Consider the following 12,506-nt stretch of genomic DNA (forward strand, 5'->3'; position numbering starts at 1 on the left):
ACCTCCGCTAATTATTAATTTTGCTCTATTTTTTAGATATTATGATCAGATTTGTTCCATTGAACCCAAATTCCCATTTTCTGAAAATCAGGTAAGCCATTAATTTTGTTTTAAAGTTGTGTGGCAAATTACCCGTTTCCTTCCACCTATGATATCATTTTATGAGATCAATGATACCTCTTTACTATGCTTAGGTGGTTTTATATAAACTAGAAGTATTTAGATTTGTCTGATCTGAATGTATGTGCTTCTCAAGACTCCTGAAATTTGATTCATGTAGTTCCCCCGTCACTTCTGAGGCTCATGTAGAGCAGTGGAGTTCATTTTATATAAAAAGAAGAACTGTTTATTGATTGATTTAATATTCTGTGTCCTTACCCTTTTACAGGACTAAGAAGTAAGCTGTGTAATTCAGAAAGTATTGGTCTCAGTTCCTTAAAAATTATTAGCTCAAATTACAATTGCATATAAAAGTTGCAATGGCTGTTACGATTGATATTACATTACAAACATGTCAGCTTTATTTTCTCTTAAAGACTAGTTGTTGGAAATTTAAAATGTTTGTAATTTCTTATAGTTTTATAAAAGTTTTAAACTTTGTGGTACTTTTTTTTTTTTTGGTGGTGTTGGGAATTGAACCCAGGCATATATGCCAGGCAAGTGGTATACCACTGAGCTATATTCCCTGTTCCTTTGGGATATTTCTGAGTTTTAAAACAGTATAAGAAAAGTACTTTACCATCCTTGTACTTAAGTTTTTACAGGTGAAATAATTAGGTATTGAGATTTTGTTTTAAAATATTCCAGGAAGAAAAGTGTGTGTGAATGGGTGGTGGTGGTAGGAGGAAGAGTTAGGGAGGAGATGAACTAAAAAGAGTAAAAAGCTAAAGCTGCTGATGGGTACATGCAAATTCATTATGTTATTCTTTTTATTTTTCTGTATGTTTGAAGGTTTACCTAATCCAGAGTTAACTTTTTTATTAGGTTGTAGTAAATAATTTAAATGAGGCTAAGTTCTTTATAACCTTCAAAAGTTTAGAAGCAGAGATAGATGTAGTTTTCCACTAAGTAAAATTTTAGGTGTAGTATTCTACAGAGAGGAGGATGAATCATATGTATAGTTTGAATTTCACAAAGTGTGCATGCTTATTTAACAACCACTCAGATCAAAATGTAAAATATCATCCCATCCTCTTGAGAAACCATTTTCCTACTTTTGTAATAGTTGTGTTTATTTTTATCTCCTGGAAAACCTGTAGTACTTACTTTATTGCCTTTGTTTATCTTTGCTTGTTTGACAAACATGTAGTGCTTGTTCTGTCAACTCATTGTGTGTTTATGAAGATGAATGATAGTGTTTATGATTACTGATATAGAATGACCATTTTGAAATAACCTAGTGCCAGTACTTTACTTTAAAGAAAATTATTGTCCAGAGGGGGAAAAGAAATTGGGTTGGTTATAAGGAGATAATGTTTTACACAGGTTGAACTTTTGTCCTTTTCTTCATTGTGGATTTTTCTTCAAAAGATACTTAAGAGCCAGGTGGATGGTGCACATCTCTAATTCCAGCAACTCAGGAGGCTAAGGCAGTAGGATTGCAAGTTCAAAACCAACCTCAGCAACCTACCAATGCCCTAAGCAACTTAGACCCTGTCCCCAAAACTAAAAAGGACTGGGAATGTGGCTCAGTGGTTAAGTGCCTCTGGGTTCAATCTCTGGTACCAAAGAAAGAGACTTAATATTTAATGAAATCCATGATGACAAAATAATTTTCTATCTTTTCCCATTCTGTCCAGATCTGTTTAACATTTACCTGGAAGGATGCTTTCGATAAAGGTTCACTTTTTGGAGGATCTGTAAAATTGGGTATGTAGTTTTAATAGAAATGATAGGAAACTTGTCCTAAACATTTTTGTATTGTTTTAGGCTTTTAAAATTGTCTCCTAATGACTCTTTGTTAAATACTAAAGTTTTTTACATGTCATTTTCTTCTAAACTTAACTTTAAGTGCAATTTCATAATATTTGTAGAGCCTTTGCCTTGCCAGGCACTGTCCTAGTTATGAAAATGAATAAGATAGTTGTATTCAGTCTGATTGGGAAGATAGTTGATCATTCTGTATGTACTACCAATATATAATGTATATTGCATAGTGATGTTTTTGTCCATGAAAGACTGTATGTGTGATGGTAGTCCCATAAGATTATGCCACCTAGTGATGTTGTAGCTGTCTTAGTGGGTGTAAGTATGATGCTCATACAACAGTGAAATCATTTAATGAGTCATTTTTCAGAATGTATCCTGTTGTTAAATGAGAAATGATTGTTTATCATCCTGTGTACAAATTGGGACCATAGATGAGGAAGAAGTTAATTTTACCTATTTAAAGCAACAATGTTTAAATTAGATCCTAAAGGATGAATTTGTTTTTCCAGGTAAAAAATAATATTACAAGTACAACATCATAACCAAAGGTCAGAAGGTGAAGGCTTTTTGATCTGCCAGCTCAGGCAAGGTTTTGTCTCTGTGTCTTAATTTCCTCATCAGTGAAGTGAGGCTAATATTATTTATCTCATTGAGTTCTTATGTGGCTTAAAAGAATGAAAACATGCAGAGCCTTGGGACAGTGCTCAATAAATATTAGCTGCAATGAGTAATAAAAAATATAACACGATACATGCACACATCACATAATGTTTATATATATTTTGTACCACTGAGCTATATCTTTAGCTTCATCCCCAGAAAATGATATTTATAACCTAACATGGCATATGTATTTAGAAGTGCTTTGGTATATACTCATTGTATCAGATATAGTAAATACTAAGTATCTTAAAAGATATTATTATATATGCTCATATATTTACATATTGTATATTATATAACTATCTTAATTTAAGGTATCTATAAGGCATATACTTATATAGGTGAGGAGATGGAAATATGTAAAATAATATATATTATATGTAGTACATACTGTAATAATTAAGGCTATTGCTCAAAACCATAAGGTGAATTGGGGATTATGAAGGATGAGAATATTGGAAAATAAATTATGAAGAATTGTAAACATTAGTCCTGAATTGGTGGTACTTTACCCTATTGTTTATGTATTTATATATGTATGTATTATTATGTATTGTATATTGTATATATTATGTGTTGTTTACATTCATATGTATATTTTAATAACTTAATTTTATTTATTTTTTATGTGGTGCTGAGGATAGAACCAAGTGCCTCACACATGCTAGGCAAGTGCTCTACCACTGAGCCACACTCCCAGCCCTCCCCTATTGTATATTAATAGCTCATGTTTATTGAGCATTTACTATACCCAGGCATTGTTGGAGGGGCTTACTTTATTATCTTACTGAATTCCCCAATAGCTCAGTGAGGAAAAGCACTATTATTGCCAGTTTAGTAATTACAAAGATTGACTTTCTAAAGTCTTATTGGGTTGATGCTGAGATTTATAATTTGGTTTCACATATTGGTATTTATTCCCTTTATTAGACAGGTTGGATTTGAATTTTCTGTTATTTCTGGGTAGAAATTTGTCTTGCATTTGTAAACAATAGATTTAAAGCTCAAAAGAGATGTAGATTTGGGAACAGTTGTCATTAGGTGCTAATAATTTATCCCCTCTGGCAGATAATAGAAAAGTATGAAAGCCAGAGCTAAAGAATTTGATCTTCAGGGAAATAAAGGAAGAGGTTCTGGGAATGAGGCTGAGAAAAAGCTTTCAGATATTGGAGGAACCAGTAAAGAATAGAGACAAGAAAGGGAATTCTGGAAGCATTTCAAAGGTGAAGTAGTTCAGTTGTTCCCAAACCTGATTGCATATTAGAATTGCTGGGGAATGTTAAAGAAACAAGGATATCTTGAAAGATGAAGATACAGATTGACGGATGTGATAGGAGATTTTAAGTTGGTGCACTGGATTTAGAGTTTTTGAATATATCTTGAGGTGACTCTGATGATCATCAAGGTTGAAGCATTAAGTTATTGTGGCAGAAGTAAGCGGGATTGGAGAAGTTACTGAATTTGGCAGAGAGAAAGGTTTTACTAGGAGCATGCTAAAGAAAGCCAAATTGCGTCAATTTGAGAGGTGGATAAGAGGTGAGGAAGTGAATACAGCAAATATGAGTTGCTCAGTTATGAAAAGTTGAAGGAAAGATCTAGGGACCAAGGGAGCATTATGCCGTAAGGGAGGCAAAGTGAAGAAAAGAAATTTTAGTGCTGTTGTGATTTACGCAAATTGTTAGACTGAGAATAAGAGCAGATGACAGGAGACTAGGAGATTCTTGAGTAAGATAAGTTGAGTGATGAATCAAATTCCTAGAAGTGAAAAGCAAAAAAATTAAGAGCATAAATAAAGCAGGAAGTGGTTAATTAAGGCATTTCTAGTGGCAAGAATTGAAAATTAAATGTCTTTCAGTAATGTCTTGTTACCTATTATTAAAATCTTGCACAATTTTAGGACTGGGGTTGTAGCTCAGTGGTAGAGTGCTTGCCTAATGTGTGGGTTTGATTACTGGGTTTGATCCTCAGCACCACATAAGAAAATAAATAAAGTTATTGTGTCCATCTACAACTAAAAGTATTAAAAAACATTGTGCAGTTTTAGAAGACTGAACACAATAATGCAAATGTATATATTTGTTGACATTTAAAGCCATGGAATATTAAATAAAAAGCCTGTTACAGATCAGAGTTGGTGCTTTGCACAACCTTGAATCCTCTGAGTTGGGCTGCTTGAATCATACTTCATATAGAATCCAGTGTGTGGGGCTGGGGATGTGGCTCAAGCGGTAGCGCGCTCGCCTGGCATGCGTGCGGCCCAGGTTCGATCCTCAGCACCACATACAGACAAAGATGTTGTGTCCGCCAAATACTAAAAAATAAATATTAAAATTCTTTCTCTCTCTCTCCCTCTTTCTCACTCTCTCTCACTCTTTCTTTTTAAAAAAAAAAAAAAAAAAAAGAATCCAGTGTGATTCCTTCTCTTTGGACTTGTGCATTCCAGGCAATTCAAGTATGGTGTAGTATCCAGTTTGTGAAAAGTTCCATGTGAACGTATGTGTACCTGTTTGTGAAAATACTCTAAAATTAACTGGTTAACTCTAGGAGGTGGGGTTTTTTATTTATTTTAAACAATTGTTTAAATGTTAGAATATTTATAGGTAAGTTACCCATTTTGAAAAACTTAGTGAAAAAGGAGCAATTACATGAAAAATAAGAGTTGAATATTAAGAAAAAAATTGCTCTTTGAAGAAAGAAGTGCTAAATATTTACAAGAATACCTGGTTTAAGTTTAGATGTGATAGAAGAAATCATAAAGGAAAATATAATTATAATATAAATATAATTATAAGAACCAAAAAGTTCTCAAAATCTCTCAGACATGAGAAATTGTTAAAAAAAAAAAAAGAATTCAGCCTGGGATAATATGGGAATGTAGTAGACTGGCATATATATCTATATAAAGTTTATTTTTATCTTTTGCTTGGAACATATTTCATTTATTTTTGAAGCCTTCCGATTTTCTGTCACATAGTAGACCAACCAGTTGCTTTTTATTTAAATCATGACTTTCTTTTATTGCTCTGTGTGACACTCTCACTCTCTCTTTCTCTCTCTCTCTCAGACACACACACACACACACACACACACACACGGAACCTAAGGGTGACTTAACCACTGAGTTACATCTCTCTTCTTATTTTTTGTTTTGAGACAGGGTCTTGCTAAGTTGCAGAGCTGTTCTTGAACTTGGTGATCCTCCTGCCTTGTAGGAGGATCCAGTGTGGCTGAGATTAACAGGTGTGCGCCCTCTTGCTCAGCTGCTTTGTGTTTTAGAGGTTTTAATTGCTCTTCCACTGCCACACATTCTATGCTTTTATCATATTCCCCAAATTTTCCAAAATGTCCTAATGCTTTTTCGTATTTCTCCAGAGTTCCCTTTTCTTAAGAGATTCTTTTCATGGCCTTTTGTGTTTTCTTGCTTGAATTTGGACAGTTGGTTCTCCAAAGATATTGCATAGTTGTCTTCCTGAACTGTCACTGCTCCCCTAGGTTAAAACCATTGTTTTCTGCATATTATGTCTTCCTCTTTTGCTTGGATATATTCCTAAGTAACTTTCCAAGAAAAGGTCAACTTTCTGAATCTCTTCTGGAAAATGTCTATATTCTGTCATTACATGAATTTGGTTTGAAATTCTGGCACTTAGACGCTTAGGTAAAAACAAGTCATCTTTGACTATGTTTCGCTTCATTCTTCACATCTAATTGATTCATCAGGAAAGGCTCAGATTTTACTTTAAAGTATATTCAAATTCCAGTCACTTCTTACCTACCATCTTTTTCCCCCCAAATATTTATTTATTTATTTTTTAGTTGTAGGTGGACACAATACCTTTTATTTTATATTTCTGTGGTGCTGAGGATCGAACCTAGTGCCTCACATGCTAGGCAAGCGTTCTTCCTCTGAGCCCCAGCCCCAGCCCACCCTTCTCACTATTATTGTTGCCGTTCTGGCCTGAGCCTCCATCAGCTCTTATTTTGCTGCAGCAGCTATTCTCCAGTCTGTTGAATCCCTGTGGTCTATTTCTCACATGTGGGCTGAGTGATTCTGTTAGAAACTGTCAACCTTTCACCTCACTCAGTAAAAGCTAAAGGTTTTATAGCATGAGTTTGCTCTTTTTTACCTTTTTTATGTCTTTGCTTTACCAAGTTGTTCCTTGTTCTCTCCTTTCTACCCATACTGAGCACAATATATAGTAGTCAAATTAATTTAAGTTATATTTCTTTTTTTTTGTCTTTTTTTTAAAATTTTTATTGTTGGTTGTTCAAAACATTACATAGTTCTTGATATATCATATTTCACACTTTGATTCAAGTGGGTTATGAACTCCCATTTTTACCCTGTATACAGATTGCAGAATCACATCAGTTACACAACCATTGATTTACATATTGCCATACTAGTGTCTGTTGTATTCTGCTGCCTTTCCTATCCTCTACTATCCCGCCAAGTTATATTTCTTTAGAACTTGAAGGCATTGTTCCTTGCTTTTTGTTATCCAGAGTTGTTGTTGAAAAGTTTTGTAGGTGGTCTGTTTCTTTTCTTTTGGGAAGATTTTTACAGTTTTCCTTTTGTTCTTTGTGTTTAGAATCTCATTAAAGTTTTGAGTGTGGCACTTATCGTTGGCTCTTTTAGTTGAAATACTAGTATTTTTCTTAAGCTCTGGGAAATTTTCTTTGATCATTTTCCCTTTTATTCACCCACTTTTCTCTTTGGAATGCTTTATTAATTGTGTGTTGGTTATTTGAGTTATTCACTCATAATTCTTATATTCTTAATTTCTTTAATTTTCTACTTTTTTGGAAACTCACCAGATATTACTTTCTAATACTTTTGAAAACATTTAAGTAATCAAGTTTTTAATTTCTAGGCACCTTTTATTAGCCACTGACTTTTAAAAAATAAGATCTTGCCACTGTGGTGCACACCTGTAATCCCAGCAGCTTAGGAGGCTGAGGTAGGAGGATTGCAAATTCAAAACCAGCCTCAGCAACTTAGTGAGGCCCTAAGGAACTTGAGGGGACCCTGTCTCTATATTATATATATATAAAAGGGCTGAGGATGTGGCACAGTGGTTATACATCCCTGGGTTCAATCCCAGGTACCAAAAAAAAAATCTTGTTCTATGGAAATACTGTTCTTTGGAACTCTTTAAGGATGTTAATTGCAGTCTTTGGAATATTACCTTTTATTACTAGAATTATCTTTATTTATGCTGGGCTCAGTTTTTCAGTTACTTTAATCTTCTGTTTCTCTGTAGGTTTTCATATGATTCTATAGTCACGTTATACTAGATTTTTCATGTACGTATTTATGAAAGTACGTTGGAGTAGTTGGTATGTATGACTGCCAAATTTTTCAGTGAGGAGGATAGAATTGGTTTGGAATCAAGTTGAAAACTGGCCATTATTAAATGAGAGGTTACTAAGAGATTGTAACAAGAAGGGATTTACTGATTTACTTTATGACAACACTCTGTAGCATAAAAAAACAACTGTAGTGTTGTTTGTTTGGGTTCTTCTAGATGGTTTGTCTAGTGATTTTTGTAAGACGCTTTCTGATTATTTTGCCTGGCAGTCAATGCCTGGCATGTGATGCAAGACCTTAAATATGCTGTTAATGAATTCTACAGGTCATAGAGAGCTATTGCAGATTCTTTTTCTAAAAATTATTTTTTATTTTTTTAAAATTTTTTATTGTTGGCTGTTCTAAAAATTATTTTTAATTATGATAAAATACACATAATGTACCATCTAAACCATTTAAATAGGTGTAGTTAAGTTATATAAGGATATTCGCATTATTTTGCACTATTACCACCACCTGTTTCTAGAACTTTTTCATCTTATAAACTGAAACTCTGTACCCATTAAATAATAAATTCCCATTCTTCCCTCCCAACTAGCCCCTGGTAATCACTATTCTGCTTTCTTCCTTTGTATTTTAGTACTGTAGGTACCTTATAAAAGTAAAATCAAATGAAATTTATTATGCTGATCATTAAGTGTACAGTTCAGTAGTGTTAGGTATAGCCACATTGTTGTGAAACAGATCTCCAGAACCTTTTTATCTTGCAAATCTGAAATGCTGCACACATTTAAACAACAGCTTCCTATCCCCTCCCTGATAACTACATCTACTTTCTGTTTCTGTGTATTGACTACTCTGAGAACTTCATGTAAGTGGAGTTGTACAATATTTGTCTTTTTGTGAATGACTGATTTTACTTAGCATAATATAATGTCTTCCAGAGTCATCCATTTTGTGGTATTTGATTTCCTTATTTTAAAGGAATAATATTTAATTGCATGTGTATACTGCATTTTGTTCATTTGTCAGTCAGTGTTCACTTGGGTTTCTTTTACCTTTTGACTATGAACAAGGGTGTGCAAATATGTGTTTGAGACTCTGCTTTCAGTTCTTTTGAGCATGTACCTAAAAATGGAATTTCTGGATCATATGGTAGTTCTATTAAGATTTTTTTTTTCTTTTTCTGGTATTTACAATTGAACCTAGGGGTATTTTACCACTGAGCTACATCCTCAATACTTTTTACTTTTCATTTTGAGACGGGTTTTACTAAATTGCCAAGGTTGACTTTCATTTTGTGATCATCCTCCTGCCTCAGATTTCTGAATAGCTGGGATTACAGGCATGCTTTAATCTGTCTGGCTTTAATTTTTTGAGGTTCCACCATACTGTTTTTCACAGTAGTTACAGCATTTTGCATTCCCACCAGCAGTGTACAGGAGTTCCAATTTCTGTACCCGCAACACTTGTTATTTTCTTTCTTTTCTTTTTTTCAAATAGCAGCTATGCTAATGGATAGGAGGTATATGGGTTCTTGATCAGAGTTGTATTTCAGCCAAAGGAATCTGCTAACCCTCTGAGAAATGTATTGACATGAAAGAGTGAGGAATGGAAGGCCAGCTAGGAAGTGCTTGCATTGACTCCACTTTGTAGTAATGAAGAACTGGTTTAAATGTGGGGGAGGATATAATTTTGTGAGAGGATGGAAAAATGGAAGAATCTGTTTGGATTTAAAAAGTTAGGTGAGAATTAACATCGAGAATGATTCTTACATTTTGAACCTGACTATAATAAAAATGTGGAAGTAAAAGGAAGGAAAGAATAATTTATTGATCTTTTGATTTTTTTTATATTTATTTTTTAGTTGTAGGTAGACACAACCCCTTTATTTTATTTTTATGTGGTGCTGAGGATCGAACCTATGCCTCATGCATGCTAGGCTCTACCTCTGAGCCACAACCCCAGCCCACCTTTTGAGTTTTTGATGATGGGAGTATTTTTGTGGAAATAAGTGCTTAGCAGGTCAGCTTGAAATAGGTTAGAAAACAGGTCTGGAATTTTTTTCTTGTGAGAGCTACAATAGAGGTAATAGTATTTTGCTTTGAAACATTAATTTCCTTTAGGAAAAAAAAAACTGATACATTTTTCTTTCTTAATTTTTTACAGCTCTTGCAAGCTTAGGATATGAAAAGAGCTGTGTGTTGTTCAATTGTGCAGCCTTAGCTAGCCAGATTGCAGCAGAACAGAACCTGGATAATGATGAAGGATTGAAAATCGCTGCTAAGCATTACCAGGTATGCAGAAAAGTAGTTAACTACATAAAAGTTGCATTAAATTGAAAATAATTTACATTTAAATTTATAGATGCTTCTTTGTAAACACGTGTTTTCTTGAAAAGTACTGCACTTTTTAAATGATTTGATTCTTGTTATTGAAATTCTTAGTTAAAACATTATAGACCAGTTTTATTTTTCCCCACTATTGTATACCCAGGACCTAGCACAGTGCCTGGCACGTAATAGAGGCTCAGTAAATATTGACTGAACAGAAATGATTAAGTGTATGGAGTGAAATCCATTAAATAAGTGACTTCATTTAAAACATTTGTATATTAGTTTTGTATGTTTTCTTAGAGTGAAACACCTACATTTTCACTGGTGTCATGATAATTAGATTTTGGCAAGAAAATAGAAGTTTAATTCTGAGACTTGTGGAGAGGTTATATTTAAATGTGGTCAGACATGGAATGACTATACCTATATTTTAGGTTATAATCAATGATGGAAAAAGAACTTAGCTCCTTGTCTAGGCCACTTGCTAGCCAGAAGCCATTATGTGCCTGTAGGAGAGCTCTTTCACCATTCTAGACCTCTAGTTCCTCATCTGGGTATGATAGAATGTGATTCTGTTGGTTTACTAAATAAGGCCAGCTGATTAATCCTTGAAGATATTCAATTTTTATAATATTTTATGACTAACTATAATGTGATATTCATTTTAATACAGTTAATTTTGAGTTATCTTTGGGAAGCCTACATATCTAACTTACCTTTAAATTCTAGACTGACTGGTTTCTTTTTCTCAATATAATTTATTTTGTAAAAGCAAAGTTATTTTAGTATCAACCTCAATAAGATAGAATCAGGATAAAAATTTAAAAGGGGAACACCTTACTAGGGAGCTCTGAAGGCCAAACAAAGATGATTGATAGTGGATAGTAAAGCTATTCCTTATAGGACTAGACATACGTGCTGGTCTTACTTGAAAGGTGAATTTGGGACCAAGAGAAGAGCATTTCATTGCTGAAACATTTTAATAATGTTGTAGTCCCTCCCTCTTTTCTTAGGTTGTTTCAAAGAACTATATCTAAAAGTAAGCCTAATCAGTTTTTGTCAGTAATTTATTTTTTTCCTTGGAATTTACTTTTATTTTTTGTTAAATTATTTGTTACTCTAGAGTTTTGGAAATACATCTGTGTTGTCTTTGAGTCAGAAGTTTTAGATTAGTCTTGCACAGTATAGTAACTGTTCACTGAGTTAACATTTGGAATATGTTTTGTGTATCACAGTAGAAAATTACATCTTGTTGATTTCCTATGGATTTGAAAGAAATTTATTTTCCTTCCCTATCTAGTTTGCTAGTGGTGCCTTTTTACATATTAAAGAGACGGTTTTATCTGCCTTAAATCGAGAGCCCACCGTGGACATATCTCCAGATACTGTTGGGACCCTCAGCCTTATTATGCTGGCACAAGCCCAAGAAGTTTTTTTTTTAAAAGCTACAAGAGGTAATTGCAAATTTTCTTTCATTTTGTTGGCATGTGAAAAGAAGTGATAGGCTTTAAATTTATAAGGTGATAGAAGATGTTCTGTATAGGCTTTCTTTTTTTGAACTTGGTGCATGGATTATTAAAATTTTCATCTCTTCCTCTTTTGAACCTTTACTACAAGAGTGTAGGCTGCGTTTGAAGGCTATTATTTTAAAACACTGAATTTTGGAGTAATACATATGTTTATTTGTAATATGTCAAACATTCAAATGTTTTTTGGGTACTTGTTGTGTGCCATCATTGTCCTAATCTCTAGATTATTAGCAGACAAATAAGGCTTCTTTTTGTAAGAATCTTACATTTTAGTGTGCGGGGAGATAATAAGAAATTAAGTAGTCAAGGTAATTTTGGAGGAAATAAGAGTGGATGATGTGATAGTGGCACGTGGCCTGATTCTGTGATAGGGACGTAAGGCAAGTCATGCTAATTTTAGATCTCTTCATCAAGAAGGGTGTCTTTGAGGAGGTCCTGTTTAAATTAGACTTAAGTGACCAGAAAAAGCCATCTAGGCAAAGTCCTTTGTGAATAAAAGAATAAGAATAATTCTTGTAAGACATATGTATTTGGTATGAGAGATTGGTTCAATATTTAAGTGTAGAGAAATTGAAAATGAGAGCAATTATCATGTGGAAGAGATATGAACTAGAATAATTTTCTTTTTAAGTAAAAGCTTATTCTGAGATAGAATTCATATATTCCAAACTCACCCTTTTGAGCTTTACAGTTCATTGTTTTTTAGTATATTCAAAGATTATTGAAACTTTGACACTATTT

At 33.6% G+C, this 12,506-nt stretch overlaps 1 protein-coding gene across 2 annotated transcripts in view; it reads left to right on the forward strand.

Annotated features, from left to right (window-relative positions):
- Positions 1-12,506, forward strand: part of Pdcd6ip (programmed cell death 6 interacting protein) — a 75,221-nt gene that overhangs the window by 13,376 nt on the left and 49,339 nt on the right. For both annotated transcript variants that reach the window (XM_027932133.2, XM_027932134.2), the window contains exons 2-5: positions 37-91; positions 1,800-1,869; positions 10,070-10,197; positions 11,537-11,690. In XM_027932133.2, coding sequence (XP_027787934.1) covers positions 37-91; positions 1,800-1,869; positions 10,070-10,197; positions 11,537-11,690 — 407 coding nt within the window. The remainder of the gene's footprint in view (positions 1-36; positions 92-1,799; positions 1,870-10,069; positions 10,198-11,536; positions 11,691-12,506) is intronic.

Source organism: Marmota flaviventris, chromosome 1 (assembly GCF_047511675.1).
Source record: "Marmota flaviventris isolate mMarFla1 chromosome 1, mMarFla1.hap1, whole genome shotgun sequence".
NCBI lineage: Eukaryota > Metazoa > Chordata > Mammalia > Rodentia > Sciuridae > Marmota > Marmota flaviventris.